The 24,907-nt window shown below is 67.4% G+C and overlaps 1 protein-coding gene across 1 annotated transcript; it reads right to left on the minus strand.

Moving 5' to 3' along the window:
• Positions 1-292: 292 nt before the first annotated feature.
• Positions 293-24,237, minus strand: SLC7A5 (solute carrier family 7 member 5). Its single transcript, NM_001082120.1, is given in 10 exon segments — positions 293-1,833; positions 3,570-3,747; positions 4,455-4,604; positions 5,354-5,450; positions 6,074-6,177; positions 6,588-6,711; positions 7,234-7,278; positions 7,543-7,648; positions 13,362-13,487; positions 23,694-24,237. Coding segments are annotated over 10 exon segments (1,512 nt in total). The 5' UTR covers positions 24,220-24,237; the 3' UTR covers positions 293-1,777.
• Positions 24,238-24,907: the final 670 nt, after the last annotated feature.

Below are 24,907 nucleotides of genomic sequence, written 5' to 3' on the forward strand. Positions count from 1 at the left end.
CCGGCAGGCTCTGGGGGCTGCGAACCCTCACCTAGAACCAGGTGGCCCCTGGCCCTGGCCTCCGGGCTGGATGAGGCCTCGCCGCAGGCTGGGCCCGAAGCCAGGTGCTTCCTACCCCAGGGTCTCTGATGCGCCCGGCTGCGACTTGAGTGTGCGCGAGGCCTCCAGCCTCTACAGGCAGACCCCTCCCCTCGCCCCACCCCGGTGCTGAGTGAGGGGCCCGGAGGAACCCCAGGACGCCCCTCCCGCTGCCGGAACTTGGCGCCCAGGAAACGACACGAGGACTCAGCAGTACCTACAAGTCTGATTGTTTTTCTTGAAAAACAAACACAAACAAACTCATAAAAAAACCCCAGAACTCCCCACCCCTAAGTAGCCCAGTGTAACAGGTTAGCCATTGACGCGAAGAGGGAAGCCGTCACGGTCTCGGCGGGTGTCTGTGGAGGGCCTGGCGTGGCCGGGACACGGCACGCCGCCGGCCAGGCCGAGCCCGCCCGCTGGAAGCGGCATCTTGTAAGTTAGATGTTAGGACAAAACAAACAGAAGCAAAGCTACCGAAGCAGCCCAGGCCGGGACTTGCCAACCGACACGAAAACCCACAACAGAACCCTCAGGACATCTGTCAGATCGCGGTCAGGAAGGCCAGGGCGTCCCAGACCGTCCCGGGGTAGCCCCTGCCCTGCGGCTGAACCCCAGCACGGCAGAGCCCAGGCAGTCTGCCCAGCGGTGGAGGGGCGGGGCCGGCTGGCCAGAGCCAGGGCCATGGGACACGGCCTGAGCGGGGCCCCTCGGACCCCCTCACGTGGTGCCCCCAGCCAAGCACTGGGGAGAGCCGTGCTCAGGAGGTGCCCGGCCTCTCGGGGCCCCAGTGCTGGTCTCGGTTCAGGACCCCAGGACGACCCACCCTTCGGCAAGGAGAACTGCCCAGGACACACGCCGGCGAGGGAACGTGTCCCTGTGGGCAGGGGCCTGGGGGGTGAGGGGGCACCAAGACTGTGCTAGCCGTGGGAATGAGTGGGAGGGGAGCTGGGAGCCTGCCCCCAGACAGCTCCAAGGGGCTGCCCAGTGTGCAGCTGGCACACAGGACTGGCGGCAGGGGCGGCCCAGCCGGGAGCCCACCAGGAGTGTCTGCTGTGGAGTGTCTGCAGCACCTGCAGCTCGGCCCTGGGGGGAGCTGGAGCCCACGTCTCACGCGGGATGGTGTGGGGTGGGCTACGGCCAGGAGTCCTGGGGGGCCCAGGCGCCGCCAGGCTCGCCCCTGGCGCGGGTTCCGGAATCACCCCTGAGCCGCAGCCTCTGCTCAGGGGCAGGGCCTGCCTCTCCCGCGGAGCAGAGACAGCCCGGGGCTCAGCGTTCAGCGTGTCGCCACGTTCCTGACAATAAAAATAAGGCCAAGCACACACCTGCGGTGCCAGCGGCCTGGCTGTCAGTGCAAGTCCAGGGTTGGGACGGCAGCGTCCGAGCCTCGGCGGCCTCCGCTGCCGGGGATGGGGCGGGGCCCGGGCACCAGTGCTGCCCCCTCCCTCGCTTCTTCAGGAGATGAGCATCGCGGTGGTGTCCACCCAAAACTTAAGTTAAAAAGAACACAAAGTGGGGAGTGGCCCGGCCCGAGGCCCAGGAGCGCTGAGCCTCCTTGCTGGACCCAGGACGCAGATTCGTACCAGTTTCACAGTGGCCTGTGGGGGGCAGTGAGGGGCGTGGGCGGCTGTGGGGACGCAGGGACCGGGTGTGGGCGCAGGGGAGCAGGTGTCGGCTGGACCACTCGGCGTCCTCTCGGCTACGTCTCCTGGGGCACCACCTGCATCAGCTTCTGGCAGAGGGCCGTGGCCGAGACTGTGGGAGACAGGAGCTGCAGGTCGGCACGGGGCCTGCTCAGCCCGACTCCCCCCACACTTGCAGAGGCCGCACCTGGCAGGTCTGAGGGTCAGAAGCTCAGAACCCGGGGGAACCTCCCGACTGGAGCAGGAGCACCCCGTGCCTCTGACCTTCCTGCTCACATGCAGGGAAACACCACGGCTGGCCAGAACTGGGGGCCGAGGTGAGCCGAGACCCCCAGGGCACGCGGCCCCAGGCCTCGGGGTCTTCAGCAGGAGCAGCTGGGGGCGGGCACCCCTCCTGCAGGTATATACTAGGGGCGGGGCCCTTTCTGCAGTCTACACTGGGGGCGGGGCCTTCCTGCAGGTATACACTGAGGCAGGGCCTTCCTGCAGGTCTACACTGGGGGCGGGGCCTTCCTGCAGTCTACACTGGGGGCGGGGCCTTCCTGCAGGTCTACACTGGGGGCGGGGCCTTCCTGCAGGTATACACTGAGGCAGGGCCTTCCTGCAGGTCTACACTGGGGGCGGGGCCTTCCTGCAGTCTACACTGGGGGCGGGGCCTTCCTGCAGGTCTACACTGGGGGCGGGGCCTTCCTGCAGGTCTATACTGGGGGCGGGGCCTTCCTGCAGTCTACACTAGGGGCGGGGCCTTCCTGCAGTCTACACTGGGGGCGGGGCCCTTCCTGCAGGTCTACACTGGGGGCGGGGCCTTCCTGCAGGTCTACACTGGGGGCGGGGCCCTTCCTGCAGGTCTACACTGGGGGCGGGGCCTTCCTGCAGTCTACACTAGGGGCGGGGCCTTCCTGCAGTCTACACTAGGGGCGGGGCCTTCCTGCAGGTCTACACTGGGGGCGGGGCCTTCCTGCAGTCTACACTGGGGGCGGGGCCTTCCTGCAGGTCTACACTGGGGGCGGGGCCTTCCTGCAGGTCTACACTGGGGGCGGGGCCCTTCCTGCAGGTCTACACTGGGGGCGGGGCCTTCCTGCAGTCTACACTAGGGGCGGGGCCTTCCTGCAGGTCTACACTGGGGGCGGGGCCTTCCTACAGGTCTACACTGGGGGCGGGGCCCTTCCTGCAGGTCTACACTGGGGGCGGGGCCTTCCTGCAGGTCTCAGAGGCACCTAACACGGCCTGGCTCCCCATGGTCCCCCCCCCCCCCCCCCCCCCCCCCGGTCTGGTGGCCAGCTGGGGGCCGAGCAGAACCTGCAGGCTGGGTCACAGCCTCTGCTCGGGGGAAGTGGTTTCGGGCTGGAGCCTTCTTTGCTCCGTGCTCTGGGTGGGATCCTGAACAACAGGTAAGTAGGTCGCTGTGGCCAGGACGCGAGGATCAGAATTCGGGGGTCGGGGGGCCCTCACCTGCCCGGCTGCCAGGCTGCTGATTTTAGAAGCCACCCGGGGACGTGGGGACCGAGCCTCGGCCCGCAGGCACCAGGGACTTCTCCCAGGAGCCGCGCCGCATTCACAGGGCGAGCACAGGGTCTCGGGCCTGGCGTCAGCAGCCCCGGCCAGTCTCCCTCCCACCTTCCGGGGCCAGGCGCGGTACGGGTGCGGCAGCCGGCAGCAGTCGGCGGGGATGAGCTATTTGGCGCCCGCTGCCTGGTCTCGCGGAAGCCCCTGCTCTGAGCTGAGGGGATGAGTCCTGGAATACCAGGCCCGGGCAGAGCCTGCTGCCCAGCGTGACTTGGCTGCCCGGGGCCTGGCCGGCTGCTGGGAGGGAGGCCACGCTGGCCACACCGGCGCCCGGGTACTCACAGATGCCCTGCAGCAGCCACTTGGGCTTGTTTTTCCACCACACCCCGAAGAAGTAGACGGGCAGCCCGCTGAGGATGATGGTGAAGCCGATGCCGCACTCCACGGGCGTCTTCCAGAAAGAGACGGCGATGAGGAAGAGGCAGGCCAGGATGAAGAAGACGGGGAGGGCGAGGTTCACCTGGGCGCAGAGAGCAGGGCCTTGGAGAGCACGCCGGGGAAACCAGCGGCCCCGCCCCATGCCGCGGGCCTGGAATGCCCTGGCCAAAGTACCCGGCCACAGCCACAAGGCCGGAGCAGGCGCCTGGCGCGCCTGGGGAGACTGTGGCCAGCCTGACGAGCGGGAGCCGCCTCTGAGACCTCTCTGTGGACGGGGCCGCCACCAGCCTGGGGCAGACAGGCCCTGCCCAGCACGGGACAGTGTCCTGGGCCCGCAGACAGGCAGGGCACCCGGGAGATGGGGCTGGGCCAGGGTCCAGACGGGCAGTGCAAACCACAAGCCTGCCCCGGTCCCCGCATGCCCACACCATGCGCCCAAGGTTCCCATGGGGACAGCCTCCCACAGGCCTGCAGGGCCTCTGCCTCACCCACGTGGCTGACCCCGACTTCCTGTCCACCACCGCTGCAGGCCGCCCTGGCCCCCCTGCCAGGTGCTCCCCGCTCGCCTGATGACACTGCGCCTTCCTGGCCTGCTCCCTGCCCTCGCGAGAACACAAGCCCTGGGTGTTTCGTCCACTGAGGAACCTCGGCACCGGCTCCACCGGCCCGCGAGGGGCCCGGGGAGCGCCCCGAGTAAAGGAACCCCGCCATGCTAGAGCAGCGGCTGCTCGCTTCTCTCCACGGGTGCCTGGGGACGGCGCTGAGCCCGGGGCCCCGGCCAGGTCTCACCTTGATGGGCCTCTCCAGCTCGGGCTTCTTGTAGCGCAGCCACATCATGCCGATGATGGCCAGGGCCACGCAGAGCCAGTTGAAGAAGCTGAAGAAGTTGATGACGGAGAAGATGTCTCTGGAGAAGGCGTACAGCAGGGTCATGGCGCACTGCAAGCAGAGGCGGCGGTGAGCACCTTCTCGTCCGGGCCCAGTGCCGGGGCAGCGTCTCGCGTGACCGCGGCAGTGCCCACGACAAGACCCACCTGTGGCCGGGCCTCCTGACACTATCCCCCCGGGGGGCCTGCCCGCCCCTTCTCCTTGCGTGGAGCTGCACTGACCTGCTCCTAACAAGTGCCAGGGCCGGCCGGGGTGACGGCCGTGCAGCGAGCACCACGGCCTGAGACCGCGCACGGAGCCCGCGGAGCGGAGGGGCCCGGGCTCTGGTCCGCGGCTGCGGGCGCCCGTTGGGAAGGGGGCCCCCGGGTGCACTGGAGCCTCGGACGACACAGCTGCCCCTAAGAGACCCTGGCCAGGACCACCCGGCTGAGCTGCCAATTCCTGACCCACGGCACAGAGAGCACATACAGTTACTTGAGCCACTGAATTCTGGGAGATTCTGCGGCGCAGCAAAGGAGCACTCAGACGCTGCACACGCATGGGGGTGCGCGTCTGGGACAGGACGGGGGTGATGGCTGCCACAGGAGGAGACACGGACTGTGTGTGAGCGCGCATGGGTGTGCATGAGCCACGCCCACAGGCACCACGTTTGGGATCAGCCCCGCACGACTCTGAAACGCCAGGACCCATGTCCTGCGCCTCGCCCACGCACCTCTCTACTCTCGGCATCTCGGGCAGAGCCCAGTCCGCACCCTGGCTGTGCCGCCCCAATCCGGAGGGTGTGGCTCGCCAAGGCTTACCGTGAACACGAGCGACGGCACGGGGGTCAGGAGCTGCGGGTGGATCATGGACAGGACAGAGGGCAGGTGGCCCTCCCTGGACCCCACGAAGAACAGCCTGTGGGCAGAGGCCCAGGGGTCAGCCCGGTCCGACCCCCACCAGCAGGGTGGAAGTGGTGGCTTGGGGGGCACAGCCTCGCTGGCCTCCTGCGTACACGACCACCGGGTAGGCGGGGGAGGGGAGGGGGACCACCCATCCCCTCAGCCTCCCGGAGACTTGCAGAGGGTCTGGACCCGGAGCAGGGGCACGAGTCAAGGCCCGGGCCCTGACTTCCTAACAACTGCACTCGTCCCGCTCGGCGGGCACGTGGTGCACGGGTTTCAGCTGCCACCTGGGACGCCCACATCCGTGTCACACTTCCTGGGCCGAGTGCCGGCTCCTCCATGTGCCCAGCCCAGCTTCCTGCTGACGGGCCTGTGAGGCAACAGGTCCCTGCAGCCACGCGGAACACCCGGATGGAGTTCCAGCTCCTGCCTTTGGCCCCGCCCAGCCTTGGCTGTGACGGGCATCTGGGGAGTGAACCAGTGGATGAAGAACCCCCGCCCCGTCCCTCCCTCTCTGTCACTCTGCCTTCCAAATCCATCAATCTTAAAAGATGACAACACTCTCAAAACAGGTGCTGCAAAGCGAGGTGTGGGGCCGCCGGGCCCTGGCAGCTGCCTCCCCGGGGTGGGGCTCACCTGGAGGACGTGAAGAGGGACCCGTTGACAGAACCGAAGCAGGACAGGCCCACGAAGACGGGGATGACCCAGGACATGACTCCCAGGTGGTGGTTCCCGAAGTCCTAGCAAGCGCAGTGAGGTGAGCCCGTGGCGGGGCGCCTGGCACGGCCGCGTCCACGCACTGAGGCGGAGCAAGGCCCCGGCCTCTGCTACTCAGCATCTGGCCCGGGACCCCTCCGCTTCTCTAGTGATCAGGTCCTGGATTCGCAGGGCCCCTGGCTCCACGGGACCGAGCTCAGCTCTGGAGACAGAGACCCCCCAGCGCACGCTCACGGCACTGACTTCTGCTCACACCAGCCCTGGGGAGCGGCGGGCGGGCGGACAGGAGGGTGCACTGCGGTCCACCAGACTCCACCCCTTCTGAACTTGGATATAAAACTGAAGGCCTGGGCCTCTCCAGGTGTGATGACCCTGACCCCTAACCCTCTGGGCAGGAGCAAGGCTTGGGGACAAGGGGCGGGCGGCGTCTTACCACGGCCACGGCCTCGGACGCCAGCATCTGCTCAGGGGACAGGGTGGTGAAGTAGGCCAGGTTCGTGAGCACGTACACCAGGGTGACGATGGGCAGCGAGATGATGATGGCCAGGGGCAGGTTTCTGGAAGGCAGGCAGGCGACAGGTCAGTGCACGGCCAGGACGAGGGCCCAGCCCCAAGGTGAGCAGCCGGGCACCCTCGGGCCGCAGCCACCGTCTGGAGCCTGGCTCCCCAGGGCCAGCGGCAATCGGCAAGGTAGCCGACACACATGCCTGGGCCAGTCACGCGGCTGCTGGCCTTGACTCCCCCATCAGAGAACCAGGGACTCCGAGGGTTCAGCAGGTGGCCCGGTGTGACTGTCCACAGCTGCCCTCGGGCTGTGTAGCTCAGGACCCAGGGGGACAGGCTGAGAGCCGGGGGTGGGGGAGAGGGCACGCGCACGCGCGCGCATACACACACACACACACGTGAGCACGCACTCTGCTGGGAAGACAGCCGTCCATTCCTCTGCCTGGCCCCGTCCGTCATGGGATCCATGCAGCCACTGTGGGCGTGGCACAGCTGTCCCCCGAGGTCGGGCTCCAGGCCCTTGCACCCCCACTCCCGCAGCCACACAGGGGCGGCTCCAGGGGCCTGGCACCTACCGGTAGGGGTTGATCATCTCCTCCGTGACGAAATTCAAGTAATTCCTGGAATTCAGAGAACAGAGCTGAACTCTGCGTGTCTGCCTCATTCAGTGACCACCAGAACCCGGCCCCTGGCCCCGGCCCCCTGGGGCAGCAGCAGTGGAGGCTGTGAGCAGGACGCAGCTGGCGAGGCCGCCCTGCAGGCCAGCTGCACCGCGGAGCCCGGCCCTACTGACCACGAGACCCATAGCCCCCAGTCCCCAGGGCGGCCTGGACACCTCCGGGTCCACACGTCCCGGCCACGGGAGCGGAAGTTCCGGAACCTACCATCCTCCATAGGCGAAAAGGCCGCTGTACAAGGCCAGCACGATGTTCCCCACGTCCCAGTTGGTGCCTTCGAAGGAGAACTTGGGGTCTAGATTGGACACGCCACCTGGCAAAGGCCAAACACCGGGGCGGGAGGTCAGGGCTCGATGGACACTGCGTGACTGTGAGCACACCAACCCAACGCTGGCTCGCAGCTTTCACACTTGTGTCCCCGGCTGGTCCTGAGGACACGGGGGGCTGAGCTCCCTAGGCCAAAGTCCCCTGGGGGACAGGAGCCCAGTGCGGGCAACCGCCTCGCTCACCTGGACATCCGTGGCAGGGCGTGGGGGAGGGGGAGGGCGCACGGGGCATGGCCAGGGCGCTCAGCCCCCTCCCCCAGCACAGCCTGCACTGCACACACTCACAGGGCGCCTGGTGCAGGGCGCCCGGGAGGGGGGAGGCATGTGAGCTCCCAGACGCCAGCCCCCTGCCTCCAGATGAGGCTGTGACCCGGTGAGTGGCCCCGCCCCCGCCCGGGTGCAGTCACAAGGTGGTCAGCAGGCTGAGCCTGTGGGCCGGGGCGCGAGCCGCTCAGCACAGGGCTCCTTTCAACAGCGGGCCGCCCACGGCCCCTGGGGCTCCTTCCCACCTGCTTCCCGTGGAATGTTCTGGAATGTGCATCAAAGCCCTGCTGTTGTGTCCCGAGGTCTTGCCCACTACTGCTGCGGGGTGGGGGCATCTGTCCCACAAGGCGGGAAGGCGAGGTGCAGACGTGAGGCCCTGCCAGGCTGCAGGTCCAGGCAGGAACACGTTCCTGGGGCCCCAGTCACCACCAGACACACGGTCGCTGTATCCTCGTGGGGACAGCATGTGTGCGGTTCTCTGATGGGCAGCCCAGGGCCACGAGCAGTGACTGGGGCTTCCTGTGGGGAACCCACTATGTGCAAAGCTCCTGTAGTCTCTGACCACATGGCCGAGTGCAGCTCACGGGGCGGGAGAGGCAGGAGGGTGCGGGAGGGAGGCTGGACCCTCAGCCATGCATTTGGCTGTTTGGGGCCCACACGACCACTGCACGTCCCTCTGGCCTGTACCCCCGGCACAGTGAGTCCTGCTCCCCAGCCACAGGTGGGAGAGGGCGTGGGTGCACACATGCACCCAGTGGTGCAGCGTGGGCAGAGGCCAGCCTGGGCTGTGCTGGACGCCAGCCCAGAATGGGAGGCTACAGCTTCCCTGGGCGCCTGACCAAATACGTACAGGCGCCAGGGCTGCCGGCCCAGGGCGGTGACTTGGCCTGGATGCCCCTTGAGCTGTCCCCAGGGCTGGCAGAGCCTAGTGAGGCTCAGGGGTGCCCACACAGGGGGGCTTGCAGAGCTGGGGGAGGGGCCGTGCTTGTCCATCGGTCTTGGTGCCCAGGCAGCCCCCAGGGGAGGGAGAGGGGACTTGGCCTCTACAATGGCAGCTTCAGCCATGCCACCTGCAACTGGGTCAACTGGCAACGCCTGTGGACTACACGGGGGAGCTGCCAGGCCCCAGTGGGTGAGCGGCACCAAGTAACTGCGGCCAGGGACACGGCTCAAGGTCCCCCCGCCCCAGCCTTGCTCTAAGAAGGCAGCAGTGGCAGCCAAGACCTGCTCGGCCCCAGTGACTACCGCCAGGGCTCTCGATTCTCCCCGGCCCGCCGGACAGGCAAGCTCTGTCCACCCAGCCCAGGGAGGCCAGGGAAGGCCCCTCTGGGACTGGCTGAGACCAGGCTTGGCAGCACCGAGGCCCACGGTGTGGCGCTGTGGGCCCCGGTGCCACCCGCTCTCTCTGCCAAGCAGGTCCCTGGCAGCCCCTTACCCCTCTTCCGCAGGGCAGCATCCCACCAACCAGGCCCCCTGAGGGTCCCCACAGCACACAGGTACCACCATGGGGACATCTGCCTGAGGGGATGGCCACCACTACCTTCGGGAACAGGACACAACAAAGCCAGCCCGCTGGCTCCTGACGCACAAGACAAAGGCTGCCTGTGGCCCCTGGACCCTGCCCTGGGAGGGAGAGGCCTGGTCCAAGGCTGGCCAGGGCCTCACCCAGGCCCCAGGCATGGACAAACCTGTGGCCTGGACTGGTGGCCAGCCCTGAGCCGGTCTCTGGGGCTGGGAGGCAGAGAACATTCCAGAACCTCAGGGCTAACGGGCAACACCCCAGCCACAGGCACCCTCTGAAGGTCTGCAGGCTGCCGTTTAAGCGCCGCCTTGCGTCCCCGAAGCCGCAGGCTGCGTGCTCCGAAATGAGGTCTCTGGAGAGAGGAGAGGAGGTGCCCCACAGCCCAGACACGCGCGTCCTCAGAGGACAGAACCCAGACGTGGCCACGAGGAGACAGACGGACGCGGGAGCCCCAGAGCTGGCCGGGGCGGGGGTCCTCGCCCAAAGCCAGCGCGGGGCACGGGGCCCTAGAGATGCTTTCACAGGGGCCAGGAGCCACCCGACTGTGGGGTGCACGCTCGCTGCTGAACCGGCCACTCCCTGTCACCAGTGACAAGGCCCACAGTCACACACGGCATCACACAGCCATACACAGCCACACACGGCCCTATCACAGCCATACACAGCCATACACGGCCCCCTCACACAGCCGCACATGGCCACACATGGCCCCATCACATAGCCACACACAGCCACACACGGCCCTATCACAGCCATACACGGCCCCATCACACAGCCATACACAGCCACACACGGCCACACACAGCCCCATCACACAGCCGCACACAGCCACACACGGCCACACATGGCTCTATCACACAGCCGCACACGACCACACACAGCCCCATCACAGCCACACACGGCCCCCTCACACGGCCGCACACGGCCCCATCACACAGCCATACACAGCCACACATGGCCACACACGGCCCCATCACACAGCTGCACACGGCCGCACATGGCCCCATCACAGCCATACACAGCCACACATGGCTCTATCACACAGCCGCACACGACCACACACAGCCCCATCACAGCCACACATGGCCCCGTCACAGCCATACACAGCCACAAACGGCCACACGCGGCCCCATCACACAGCCGCAAAGGGGCTGCATCACAGTCACACAGCCCAGCCCTTGAGCCTACTGAGCTAGAACTGCAGGCTCCCTGGCCAGGAGAGACCGCGGTTCTCTGTGCTTCATGGTCACAAGCTGGGGACGAAGTGCAGTGGCCACCGTCACCTCCTTTGCAGCCCACCCCCTCCTGGCAGCTGCACCCTGGGGCCTGGGGCCTGGGAGACTCTGGCACGTGCTCCCCGGCTAGCATGTGTCCCTGGTATGCCTCTTAAATGCCCACAGGAGGAGCTGGTGCTGTGGCACAGTGGGTAAAGCTGCTGCCTACAGTGCCGGCATCCCATGTGGGCACCAGTTCGAGTCCCGGCTGCTCCACTTCCCATCCAGCTCCCTGTTAATGGCCTGGGAAAGCAGTGGAGGATGGCAAGTCCTTGGGCCCCTGCACCCACGTGGGAGACCTGGAAGAAGCTCCTGGCTCCTGGTTGGCCTGGCCATTGCAGCCATTTGGGGAGTGAACCAGCAGATGGGAAATCTTTCTCTCTCTGCCTCTCTGTAACTCTGTCTTTCAAATAAATAAATAGTTCTTTTAAAAAATAAATCTTAAAAATTTTAAAAATAAATAAATGCCTGCAGGAGTGTCCCCTGTGCTCCTAGGTCAGCCTCGGGCCTCAGGCGGCTTGGAAGGGCCTTTTCCCCAAGCCGCAGGCCACACAAGACCCAGGCACAGGGCTGTGGCCCCTGCCCGCCCCTGCCCCGCCCTGCCCTGCTGTCCTGGCCCGGCCTCACCAGCCTGTGTCCGCCTGTGTCCGGGCCCGACCCCCGCCCCGGGGCCCTGGGGGGAAGCCCAGCTTCCCGGGCTTTGATCCTGTCGGGGCGCAGCAAGCACAAGGCTCTGACGCTGAATTCAGGAGAACGGTAGAGGCCCCAAGAAAGGGACTCAGCTACAAATGACCACCGCCCGGAGGGAAAGCAAGCCCACCCCCCGAGGCCGCACGGCCGCCACGAGTCCAGGTGCAGGGGCAGCTCTGGCCGCCCTTCTCAGGGCCGTGGGTTCCTCACCGAGGACTGACCCTACGCCAAGCTAGTCAGGAATCCGGCGGCGGTCCCGTCTGTCCCGGGCTGACCCCGGTGGAGGGCAGGGCTGGGCTGCGGCGGGTCAGACACGGCCCGGGACTCACTGCGAGCTGCTCTCCAAGCTCAGGCCCTGTTACGGACTGGACCGCGTCCCCCAGGGCCCCGACCTGCACGGTCACTTCCAAGAGAAGAGAACCCCGCCGCTGGTGAACTTGGCAGGAAGGAAGCCGTGCCTGCCCCTCATGGGGCCACGCCCCGCGCCCGCCTGGCCCAGCTTCAGTCCTTAGAGGTTTCTCGGGTGTGAGCTCGTCCCAGCCGGTGCTCACTTACGGCCCCCCACCCCGGGAGGGCCCCAGGCCCAGCACCTCGGCAGAGGGCAGCAGTGCCCGCAAGCCGGGCCAGGAGGCCTCTGCGGTCCCATGCCACGCACTTGGCCGGCGTCACACGGTGGACGTGCAGGCTGAGCGCCGTCCACCACGGGGGAGCGGCGAAGCCAGGCCTAGGGCAGGGGGCTCTACTCCCACCCTCTCAGGTCACAGAAGCCCCTGCCCCAGCCTGGGTGTTGGACAGGGGTGTCCCACGCTTGTAGGTACAGCCCCCCCAGGGGGCCCTGTGCAGCGGTCAGGAAGGGCGCTGTCACTGCTGCGCTGCAGGCCACGCCCACCTGGCAGCTCAGCCAGGACCTCAGGGTCCGAGCCCGCTTGTCTGCTGTGTGTCCCTGGGAGGGGGCACTCGCGCTCTGGGGGACAAGGATCCCCAGACAACGTGGGCGAGGGAAGAGGGGCGGGTGCGCAGCAGGTGCGTCCATCACCACTGGGGTCCCACCGGCCTCCCGGCGTGCTGGATGGACACTTCATACAGACTCTCCCGAGCCAAGAGCAGTTGGCAGGGAAGTGGCCCAGAGAGGGCGAGCGACTTCCCGCTGCCCACCCAGCACAGGAGCAGGCCATGGCCCACCCAGCCAGGCTTAGAGCCCGCGTTCCAGGAGCTCACACTGCGCCCACATCAGGGCGCCTGGGTGCGGGCCCAGTTCTGGCTCCTGCCTCCAGCTCTGCCAAGGCACAACCCCGGCTTAGGCCCCCTGGCCATGGGTTTGGGGAGTGGAACAGCAGGTGGAGTTCTGTCTCCCTGCCTGTCAAATAAATAAACTAAGAAAAACAAAACCCAAGCTCCTATAGCTTCCGTACAGCTCCTCACGTTCACAGCACGGTGGGCGCTACAGGGGCTTCGGGTTTTGTTTGTAACTGAACAGAGAAGCAGACAGTGTTGGTCCCCACACCACCTGCCATGGCAGCCAGCCAGGCCCCGCCACCTCCACCTAGCACAGGCACTGCAGGGGCCTACTGCCGTCCTGCTGGGCTTGGCGTGCCTGTCCCGGGCCAGCCAGGCCCTCCTGGACACGCAGCCACGAGAACCAGTCACCAAACAAACAGCCAAGCAAACACCCTCACAAGCCTGAGTGGCAGCACTGCTACGGAAGCCAGAGGCGAGGCGGCGGCCTCAGCCCTGCCCAGAGAGAGTGAGGGAGAGCCACGGGAGAGCAGGCCACGCGACACTGACCACCGGGAGGGGCGAGGTCGGCACGGCTGGAGAGGCCCTTGCTGGGGGCAGCGCCCCTAGGGGCGGGGATGACCGCCTGAGTGACGGCACCCGCCCCGGCGCCCGGCACGCTCACTGGGGCTGGCTCTTCGCGCAGCGAGGCTGGCGGGCAGCAGCTGTACTCACCTTTGCCGATCTGGACGAAGCCCAGCAGGATGATCAAGGCCAGGGCCAGCAGCTTGGCGGCGGCGAACGCGTCCTGGACACGGGTGGCAGCCTTCACGCTGTAGCAGTTCACGGCCGTGAGCAGCACTGTGGGGACAGGAGCGCAGCCTGAGTCCCGGCAGCAGACGCCGGCCCAGACACGGTCAGAGCAGGCAGGCCGGGGCAGACACGGTCAGAGCAGGCAGGCCCGGCGCCTGGCGGGCGGGGCCAAGCTGGGCACCGCGTCCACGCCGGCCCCGCGGCAGCTTCCGCTCGTCAGACACCTGTTTTGGCTAACAGCTGCCCAGCTCCAAGGCCAAGGCTGGAAACACTGAGCTTGCATGACTCCTACGACAGAACGGATTCCCTTTGAAAAAATGCTTCTTTACTTATTTGTTGGAAAGGCCAGGTGACAGAGAGCTGCCATCTCTGGGCTCACCCCCAGATGCCTGCAACAGCTGGGAGTTGGCCAGGGTCCCCCGCGCGGGTGGGTCGGGAAGCTGGGCCACGCGGGGAGGCGTGTGCTGGACCTACGCCCAGGCACTCAGATGCGGGATGCAGGCGACCCAGGCGGCAGCCGCGCCCCAAGGATTTCCTTCTAAGTGAACGGATTTCAGCCCAAAGGGGCCCTCCACCAAAGCAGCTTTTCCTCCGCACTCCCACCGCACCTGCCACGCGCCGAGAGCCCTGGCACTGCCCGAGTCCAGCACGGCCGGCGGCTGTGTGAGGTGGGCTCCCCACTTCCGGGAGAACCTTCCCTGGACCCCACCAGGATGAGGGCAGGAGCATCCCACCCGCAGGCCGAGGTGAGGACAGACAGCACCTGCGGGCAGCCAGCCTGGCACAGGAGCCAGCACACAGGCTACACCCGACCTTCTGTGGGCCTGGGGGCTCCACCCCGCAGCCGCTGGGTGGCGGCTGCAGCTCCTGCGGGAGGGTGGGGTGGGGGTCCCAGCAGCGAGGCAGGCCAGCACCCCGTGCGGGGGCCGCCGTGGAGCGCTCAGGGGCTGGTGGGTTGGGACAGTGGATGCACCTGCAGCATAAACTGTGTCGTGACACAGAGCAGAGATGCCGCGCGGTCGACACCCAGGACCCCGCTCTCTGCCTCTCCACACCTGTGTGCCCCAGCTGAGTTATGCCTCCTGGGGCTGCAGGGACAGCATTGGCTGCGAGGGGCCGGCCACATCGCCCTGGGCGGAGCCTGAGTCCCAGCCCACACAGGGGCCGCTTCCTGCAGGGCCGGGGGGAGGCAGGCGGCCAGAAAGCACTGACCTCAGCGCCTCTTCCAGGAAAGCCAGGGCAGCGCTGGGCTCCGACCCCAGGCGCCCGCTCCTCCCGCAGAATGGATGGCAGGCAGCTCCAGAACCTGAGGCACTGGCCTCCGAGAGGCAACCCCGGGCCAGTGGACCGGACGGGAGCCGACAGCCCAGGTAACAGAATGGACGGGAAGCTCCCGGACGCGGACAGGCTGGGGCCTCATCTCACCCCCAGGCTCGGCTGAAGCCTTCACCGGGCCCCTCCTCTGGAGGGCGAGGGGCGGGAAAGCCTGCGGGAAAGGCGCTAAAAAGTGAGACACTGCGGAATTCCCAGGGGCAGGCGCAGAGGCCAAGGCCAGGGTGGGCACCTGGCAGGGGTGGAGACGCTGCCTGGGACACCGGCGTCCCACACCGAGTGCCGGGCTCCCCCGCCCCAGCCCGCTGCCGGTGCACGGCCCGGGGAGCAGCAGCTTCGGGCGCTTGGGCCCCTGCCACCCACGTGGGAGACCCGGGCGGAGTTGCAGCTCCCAGCTGGGGCTGGGCTGGGCCCTGCTCCTGCAGACATCTGGGGAGTGAACCAGTGGACGGACGATCTCTGTTCTCAGTCTCTCTCTGTGTCTGCCTTTCAAATAAATTTTTTCAAACACTTTAAAAAAAAAATTTCATTCCCCCAGGGCCTGCGCGGCCACAGCGTCTCTGGCGCACCCCGTGGAGGATCCAGGGCGGATCCAGGGCGCTCCACCTGGGCTGCCCCTCCCCCTGCTCTCGGCGCGAGGGGCGGGTCTTCTGGACGGGCTTGCATTTCCTTATAGGTGACAACAGAGCAGCGGCTCCTCCCCAGCCCCGCCTCCCCGGCTGGCACCGCCTTCGGATTTGCAAGAGCGGTGCTGATTGCATCACTCGGCCGGCGGCCGGCGCGGTGGCGGCTAGGCGCCCCCCCCCCCCATTTCCTGTGATGAGTGGGCTCTGAGTGCCCTCCGTCTGGGGTTTCCCACCTCCCAGATGACGCACTGGGTCTCCCGGAATCCACGTGTCCACACTCCCAGCCTGCCACCCCGGGCAGTCCCTGAGCCACCAGGCTGGCCTAGACATCGCCCAGGTCACCACACAGGCCGCGGCCCTGCCCCGCCCAAGACCCAGCCCCCGCCCCCAGACCGATGCACAGGCCAGGGACAGGCAGGGCCGAGTCTCCAGGTCTCACTAGTTTTCTTTCATAAAAAACAAACACACGGTGAAGTCTCAGCGTTCAGTGGCTCTGACCAGCAAACAAAGGCTGCATCGTCTCCTAGGCCCCTTCGTCTTTCAACTTCAAAATGAAATGTAACTTTAAATACAGAAGTGAAAACACCTGGCCCAGGCCCCTTTGCCCTGCCAGCCAGCCAGCCAGCCCGGGGGGGGGGGGTCCCTCCCCAGGGGGACCAGGAGGAAGTGGCTGTGCCCTGAGGCAATGCAGGGGGGGACAGAACAGGGTGCCCTGCCACCCCCTCTAGGCTCCCCAGATAAGTGCGGCTGCCTGGCCCACGGGGACAGCCGGGCTCAGCAGATAAGGCCGGGACCGGGGCTGGGTGCAGCCAGCTGGGAGGCTGGCCCCTGTGCCACGGGCCACGCCAGGCCACGCCAGGCACTCTTCCCCCTGCAGGTTTTGCCTGGCCCTCTTCCTGCTGGGTGGCTCAATCAGCTGGCTGGCAGGGGGACAGAGGAGCTGGCCCCTGGCTGGCCGGGCCTCTGGCCAGGGACTCACTGCCCTTGGCCTCCTGCAGCAGCTCCGCTCTACTGCCACGCCCTCATTTTCTGGGTGTGCCTTGCCGGTGGAAGGAAACCCCCGGCTATGGCACTGGATAGGGCAGGGCACCTGCCCATCAAGCCTGGAGAGCCGCGCAGACCAAAGCCACACATCTCCGGGGCCACTGGCCAGGCCTCAGACCCCTGGGGTGACTCCAAGGGCTCGGAGCCAGGGCATCCCCAGGAGGCCGCCTCCAGACAGGACCGCAGCCGCCGGCTCCTGTCTCCCCGTCGGGCGGACGCGCGCCCGCATGGACCTAGCTTGCACTGCACGAAGCCAAACTTCCCTGCCCTGAGCCCACCAGAGCTGCCAGAACCAACACCTATGGAGGTGCCCGACGTGAACTCTGACCCCTGCTGGCCAGCAGTGCTGGCTCCTTGGCATCCCGGTCTGTGTGTAACCCCAAACAAAACCCGAATCCACCTCCTGCCCACCGACAGGATTCTCTGCCTGGCTGCCCCTGCGGACGCCGGGGAGCTGAGTGTGAGCCCAGCTGTGCACTCACCACTCGTGGCATCACTGACACTGTCCGGGGACAGAAACCCGGACCCCCAGGGCCGACTTGGGCAAAGGTGCCCCACAGGGAGGCGGACCCTCACCCCCCAGCCAGCCCAGGGAGCCTGGGGAAGGCACCTGACCAGCAGCTGCGCTGGGAACAGGGCCCCGAGCAGGACAGGTAAGCGAGGTTCCCAGCCCAGGACACAGAATGGGACCAAGCCCTGGAGCCCAGAACCTCGCGGTGGCCCCAAGAAGAGGCCCCTTGCGAGCAGTGGCCACAGCCAGGCGGGGGACGCCACAGGTCCAAGGACTAAGCCTGGGGGTCCGGGTAGCGCCCAGGTAGCAGTTCCTGAACAGGGATGGATTAAGGCCAGCTCCTCCAGTCACAGGCCAGGCCCTGGGCAGCCGGCCGCTGGCTGGAGAACCGTGAGGTCCAGCTCTGAGCACGGCACTGCCGCGGGGCAGCCACGTGCAGAGGGGGAGCAGCCTGTGGGTGAGGACCGGGGTGCCGCTGGCAGCGAGGGTGGGAGCTGCTCCCTGTGCACGGCCTCGTGGCCCACCAAGAACAGGCAGCACCGCGGCAGAGATGGCCTAAGGCCCGGGAGTAACAGTGCCGTGCCGCAAACCTGCCAGGTGAGCCAGGACCCTGCAGGCACCACCACTGTGTCCTGGCAGCACAGAGGGAGTGCCCAGCCTGAACCCTGGCACACCAGGCACAGCAGCCGGCACTGGGCCCGAAAGCAGCGCCAGCTTACCACCATGGCCACAGGTGGCTGGAGACCGGGCCCTCGTGGCCTGCCTAGCCCAGGCCACCAGTGCTGTGTCTGACCACTGAGACCTGCAGTCCTGTCTGTGCACGACTTTGTCCAAATCCGCCCAGGGCATGCAGGTGCCCTAAAATTTAGGGGTACCCGGGAAGCATGGGGCTTGTGGAATTCGGGGCCTGCCTCCTGGCCCCTGGAAGTCCACATGTGTGCCGTCCACCCGCTGCACCGGCCCACTCCTGCCCCGCACTCCCGTATCTCCAGAGCTAACAGATGCCCCAACAACAGATCAACCCCATGACCCACATTTGTGCGTGCACCCCAATATCTAAGGGCTTGTAGAGGTGGATGTGGGGGAGGGACAGCACCCCTACTTGGACACCAGTGGGCAACTCTGCGGCCTGTGGTCTCCTCTCCTGGGCCCCAGCGCCTCCGTGTGGCTGCCCCACCACTGGCCCCTGAGATGGGAACGCCCATGCGGATTCCAGGGCCAGCCTGTTCAGGGAAACCCCTCGAATCCCAAAGATCTCGGCACAGAAGTTGCTGCCGCCTGTGGACTGGCTGGACCCGCCCACTTCCTCACTGTGACCCCGTGGACACAGAGGCCATGGGGTTCCCTGCCCCCGAACACGTGTCTCCATACTCTGCGGCATTCTTAGCCAAGCTGAGTTCCTCAGAAGTGAGAGACCGGGTGGAGGAGCCGGCGAATGACACATTCATTTCCGAACAGGTCAGCAAGGGTGGGTTTATCAAGTGCAGTCTGCTGGCGCTGCAGTCCCGGGGCAGGGGGGAGCCCTGCAGCTGGCCAGGGCTCTTCCTTTGTCCTGGTGAGTCAGATTTCCAAAGAACAACCAGCACTCAGGCAGGGGACCAACGCTGGTGCAGCTCGGAGGTCAGGGCCCTGTGACACGCTGTGTGACCTCGGGCAAGTTCCTACCCTCTCTGAGCTTTCCTCTCCCCCACCCCCCAGGAACAGGATCACCGCTGCTCCAGGCCCCACAGCATCCTGGGGAAGGAACGGATCTGGCGGGTCCCTGGGCCGCCCACGACCCTGATAACCCCGGCCCGTGTGAGCCCAGAACCCGCCATCCCTCCAACACCGAGGCCAGGCGAGAAGGAAGGTACACAGCTCAGGGGGACAAGGTCTCTGTGGCAGCCCACGCCACACCCTCACCTACTGTGCTCCTCAAGGTTGGAGAGGCTGTGTGGCCCCAGGTCTCCTGACTCCCCCTCCCCTGTCCTGGCCGGTGGGACGGGGGGGCGGAGGGGTCTCCGCCCAGGACTGACTCACTGCCCAGCTCCACAGGGGCACCCAGCCTCCAGTCTCTATCTGACAGCAGTGGAAGCAAATGTGCACCATGAACTTGCTCAGCGGGCAAACATTCAGGATTAAGCAGTGCACGCCCTCCGGCTGGGGTGCAGCTGTCAGCCAGAGCCGGGCCTCTCCCCAACCCCTCACAGGTCAGCCATGGGAGCTGGGACCCGGGCCCTGGCCTCGGGGAGCCCTCAGCTCTGGGCAGGTCTGCAGCGACCTCAGGGAGAGAGAGACAGGGAGGGGATGGTACCATGTCCAGGGGGCTCTGCCTGCCTCCCCACTCCCAGGGTTCCTGGCTTTTGTGGGCCTGGGTCACAGAGCCAGGGGACAGCCCCAGGACCCGCTCAGGCTCTCTGCAGCCACCCAGGGCTTGCCCACTCCACAGCCCGAGCCGGCGATTTGAGCAGGGTCCTCTGCTGGCCCTGCACAGCGTGCACACACAGGACTTGGTGCTGGGCCAGCCAAGGTCACGCTGGCCTCGGCGGAGTCGGCTGCGCCCTGAGCAGCTCCCTCAGGCCATGGTCTCAGCAGCGACAGATGTGGGCCAGCCCCAAGGTCGGGGGGACGCAGGCTGGGTTACAGGCATCACACTGAGCGCTCCCCTGGGAAGTCGGTGGGGTTCTTCCAAGCCCAGGGGCGTGGGCCAGGCATGACAGACGGGCAGCCAGCCTCCCTCGCACCCACGGTGTCCCCCGCGAGCGCCCACCTCCTGAGCAGGAGCTCGGGGCACTGGCTGGACGAGGGCCCCTGTCGCATGGGGCAGCACAGGGGAGGGGGTGCTGCCACAGGAGCTCAGGGGCAGAGGACTGGGCTGTGAACCAGGGGCTGGGTCGCCACGGCTGGGCACTGACCAGGGGGCGGGGGAACAGGTGCACTCTGGGCACCTGCCGTGAGTCCCAAAAGGAGGGGATGGACTAGAGGAGGGGGCTGGCAGCCAGTGCCGCTCCAGAGGTTCGCGGGCAAGATCAAGACTGACAGAGGCCAAGGTCGGCCGATGGCTCTGCACGCCAGGGAGTCCAGGACACCTCTCTGATCTGCCCGGATGTGACTTCCTGACGCTGGCCCTGACCCCTGGCCCCCACCATCCTCCCCAGAGATGCAGCCATGTGCCCCACAGCCTCACGGTGAACGGTGGTTGGCATGGGGGTGGGGCCACAGCTCGGACACCTGCTGCTGCCCCGGCTTTCCCAGCACCAACTACAAAGCCCGGCAGGGAGGGCACAAGGGGTCCCAGCTCCTGCCCTCAGGGACTCGCTCCCCGGGACGGCGGCCCCTGGCCTGGGCCTCAGCTCCCATGGCATTAACAAAGAGGCCCGTGACCCAGGGAAAAAAAGGCCAGGGACGCCCGGGATCTCCCGTCTGCCCCGGGGTCACGCACTGCGGATCCCGTGACTTGGCGAGACCGGCTCAGGCGGGCGGCAGCGCCTTCCTGTCGGGCGGGGAAAGTCGGGTTTCGCGCTAATTACCGGGCTGTGGGGATGCCGGGACCTGCCTGGCGCAGGGCAGATGCCTGGAGCGTCCGTGAGGCCCACAAGGAGAGGGGTAGGGGCCGTGGGGCAGAGCCTCCTTGGCAAGGTGCCCCTGTCTCAGCCCTGGCCGACCCTCGAGCCTGCTGACCAGGGCTAACCCCCAGCTGGGGCTCACAGCCAGGGCCCACATTTCTTCACCTCCGGCTTCTCACTCCCTCTGGCCTCCTCCTGCCCAGCGGTAGGGAACAAAGACGCGGGCGGCGTGGAAGACGCGGGCGGCGTGGCTGGACCCATCGGCCCCGTGTTCCCGTGCGGGCTAGACCTCGCACCAACAGCCAGCTGGGGCGAATGCCCAGCCTGCAGACGCAGAAGCGGAGGGTCGGAGGGTCCCAGGGGGTTGACCCAGAACCAGGCATCTCTAGACCTGAGACTGGGCAGGGATGGGGGGTCCTCTCAGGTCACAGGGCCCAGACCATGCCCAGGACCCTGGGCGCCGGCCAGGCGGTGGGCTGAACCACCCCTGGGAGCCCCCGTGCGCGGCTCTCCCCGCAACTCAGCAGGGGCGGCCTGAGCCGTCTGCACTTGGAGGCCTCTGACCCACAAGCCTCCTGCGTCCGGAGCACACGCGGGGCCGAGCCGAGCCCCCACGCCCACCTGCGGCCCAGGCCTGCGTCCCTGTGACCGTGTGACCCCTGCTGACGGGACAAAGGCTATGCCAGCTGAATTTCGAGTGAATGCTACCACAGCTTCCTGAGAGTGAGGCGCCCTCATCAGCCACACCCACCCCGGTTCCGGGGGCCAGAGGGCACTCGGGGCCAGGCCTGCTCCCGGTGCGACTCTCCACGGGCAGCCAGGAACTCAAGCTGTCCCCAGGGCTCTCGAGCTTGGGGACAGGGCCCCGGAGGACTGCGGAGCAGCCCGGGGGACGGTGTTAAGACGCCCGCACCGCACACCGCAGTGCCTGCCTCTGCTCCCCACGCCAGCTTCTTGCTAACGCACGCTCAGAGAGGCGCAGGTGACACTGCAGTAGAGGGGCCCTCTCACCCCTGAGTGAGACCCGGGTGGAGCGCTGGGCTCCTGGCTTCAGCCTGGTCCAGCCAGCCCCAGCTATTGTGAGCGTCTGGGGGCTGACCCAGCGGATGGACGACCTCTCGATCTTTCAAATAAATGAAGATAAATAAATACGCAGAAGCAAAACAAGAACGCCCCAAGTTTCCGTGGATTTTCTCTGCCCTGGAAACCCTGTCCGCAGGCTCTGCTCAGCCGCAGCAGCCCCACCCGGCTGCACCTGCACCACAGGCCTGTCGCCCTCCACCACGAGGCTGCTCCTGCTGCTGGAGGTCTCAGACGCCCCCTCTGGGGCACCCACAGCAACCTGTCAGGGCCCACCCTCGCCCTGCACTCCCTCTCGGCGGCTCAGAGCGCGGGCCAGGGGAGGGGGCTTCTCCCTGTCTCCCTGCTGCAGACACCACATTCCTTCTTGTTGCTGAAAACCCTCTTCCCAACACGAAAACAGGATGTCCCCCCATCCACACTCCCACCCAGGCCCAGGGAAAAGCCACCCAAACGGCTGAGGGACATGCGGTTAGGGGCGAAGCAGCGCTGGCTGAGGGACACACGGTTAGGGGGGAAGCAGCGCTGGCTGAGGGACACACGGTTGGGGGGGAAGCAGTGCTGGCGTAGGGACACGCGGTTAGGGGGGAAGCAGCGCTGGCTGAGGGACACGCGGTTAGGGGGGAAGCAGCGCTGGCGTAGGGACACGCGGTTAGGGGGCGAAGCAGCGCTGGCGTAGGGGTGGCGTGGAAGCCACCCAGACCATCCTTTAAAGCCCCGTCTGCCCTCAGGACGGAGCCTGGCGCAGTCTCTTTGGAAGATATCCAGGCTATCAAAGCAGAACCACCCCACCCCGAGGGCCGGCAGGGCACACCGGGCCCGCTGCCCCCCACCCCCACCCCGGAAGAGCCAGAGCCGCCAGGTCTGAGCCGGAACAGCATTATCAGTTCAGGCCTTGGAAAAGCAAGGTGCAGGACACGCTGTCCCTCGGGATCCAACCGACACTTGAAAGAACGGCCTGGGAGCGACTGGACGGGAGCGGAGAATGTTCTAGAAGGACGCGTGTGAGCCAAGTATCTGGGGGAGGGGTGGGAGGAGGGACGTGGGTCTCAGGACTGACTGATGCATCCTGTTTTTTTTATTGGACAGATAAGACGAGGAGAGCGCCACCTCCGTCCGCCTCCTGTTGGCCCAGGTGCCTTTTCCACGACGCAAACAGCCTCGGCACGCGGCAGCGCAGAGACTGGACGTGGAAGTCCGCGGACGACGCCACGAGCCAGCACGCAGGGCTGCCCCACCAGAGGCCCCTGCCTTCCAGGCCCGGCCGGCGCGTCCTCCCCGGGGGGACCTCGGCACCCACGCCCAGAGGGGGCTGGCTCAGCTCAGCCACTGCTAGCCCTGACCCACCCAGAGACCACTCTGCCCAGAGTCTCAGGAGCTGGCCTCAGAGGGCGCCCCAGAACCCCAACAGCGCCAGCCGGCACTGTCCACACTGCCAGGGGGCTCAGAGCTCAGGACCCTCCCCTGCGGGTGACCAGCTCCTAGGGCAACGAACAGGCAAAGCCTCGCAGGCCCCAGCGCACCCTGAGAACTCCGAAAACCCCCAAGGCTGACCAAAGGGAGCGCTTAGAAACGCCCGCGGCCAGCAAACAAGCCCCAGGCACTGCCTCCGGGGAGGCCCCCCGCTGCCAGCCCCCAGAACACGGAGCTGCGCTCCCGGCACAGCCCGGGACCCCTGAGCCAGGTCGGATCCGATGTGCGCCACCGGCTGGGGGCGGCTCGGGGCTGCAGGAGCAATCTCCTTACTACTTCTCCTGCGACTCAGGCTGCCGGGGCAGAAATGAATGACTTTCTTTTTTTTTTTAAACTGCAATTCCGCCTCCAGTCAGCCAGGGAAGCCCAGACAGGAAGTTGCCGGTGCTGTCCCGCACGTGGTGCGCCGGCCAGAGGCAGGGGCTGCCGCTGGCACGGCCAGGCGCCCACGCGTGTGTGGGAGTGAGCGAGGGGCTCGGCCAAGGGCAGTGCCCGCCGCAGGGGCAGGGCAGGGGCCCCGCCGCCCGCCCGCGGCGCGCCAGGAGGAATGAATGGAGCCCCGTCCGGAAGCGAGCGAGGGGACCCCGCGCCGCCCGGGCCGCGGCGACACACACCCCCGGGGCCCCCGCGCGCCCCTACTCACGCACGCAGAGGCAGGCCACGAGCTTGGCGGCCTCCTCGGGCACCGGGCAGGTGGGGAAGACGGGCTTGAGCAGGTAGGTGGCGAAGACGAGCGCCACGATGTACTGCGACGAGGGCCGGATGATGAGCAGCTCGATCCAGAGCTTGAGGAAGGCGGGCAGCGAGCCGTAGACCTCCAGCATGTAGGCGTAGTCGCCGCCGGACTTGGTGATGGTGGTGCCCAGCTCGGCGTAGCAGAGCGCGCCCACGATGGAGAAGACGCCGCACACGGCCCACACCACGAGCGACAGCCCCGGCGAGCCCGCCTCCTTGAGCACCCCGGTGGGCGTCACGAAGATGCCCGAGCCGATGATGGTGCCCACGATGATGGCCACGCCGTTGAGCAGCGTGATGTTGCGCTGCAGGGCCACGCCCTCGCCCTCGGCCTCGGCCTCGCGCCGCGCCGCCAGCATCTTCTCCCGCGCCTGCCGCTCCTCCTCCGGGGCCGCCGCCGCCGCCGCGCGCCGCTTCGGACCCGCGCCCGCCATGCTCGCCGCGCAGGCCGCCCGCGCTGCGTAAGCGCCCGCTCCGCCCGCCGCCGCCTTTTATGGCTTCCGCCGGCCCCGCCCCGCCGCGGCCGCCGCCGCCGCGCCCCCCGCCCCCGCGGGCCACGCCCCCGAGGCCACGCCCCCGAGCGCCCGTTGGTAGGCGCTGCCGAAGCCCCGCCCCGCGCCCTTTGGGCCACGCCCCCCGCCCGGCCCGGGCTCGGAGCGCGTGCGGCGCGCAACCGCACCTGGCGGGCGCCCCGGGTCCCGGAGGCCGGGCTCGCGTGCGGGCCGGGCGGGGCCGGGGGGTCGAGGCGCGCGCCTCCCTCCTCCCAGCCGCCCCGACGATGGCCCCGGGCCCGCCTCGGGCTGCAGGGCAGGGACAGCGCCGGGCTGGGGGCGTCCGCCGATCCCCGGAAGGGCACCGGGTCGCGACATCCCGACGGGCGGCCGGGGCCTGGGAGACTGAGTCCCGGGGCGGGGGAGGGGCTCTGAGGATGGCAGGTCTGGAAGGGCAGAGGGGTGACGGTCCTCAACCCAGCCTGCAACCACCCAAGAATCAGGAGCACCTGCTGACTGGGCGACAGGTGCGCGGGGAGGGGGGCGCCGCGCAGAGAGGGGCAGCTGCTGGGCACCCACCCCCCAGATGCCCTCCTGCACCCCTGCAGTGTGGCAGTGGGTCGCTCACCTG

The sequence above is a fragment of the Oryctolagus cuniculus genome, chromosome 18 (assembly GCF_051225735.1).
Source record: "Oryctolagus cuniculus isolate XC-2025 breed Fujian yellow rabbit chromosome 18, ASM5122573v1, whole genome shotgun sequence".
NCBI lineage: Eukaryota > Metazoa > Chordata > Mammalia > Lagomorpha > Leporidae > Oryctolagus > Oryctolagus cuniculus.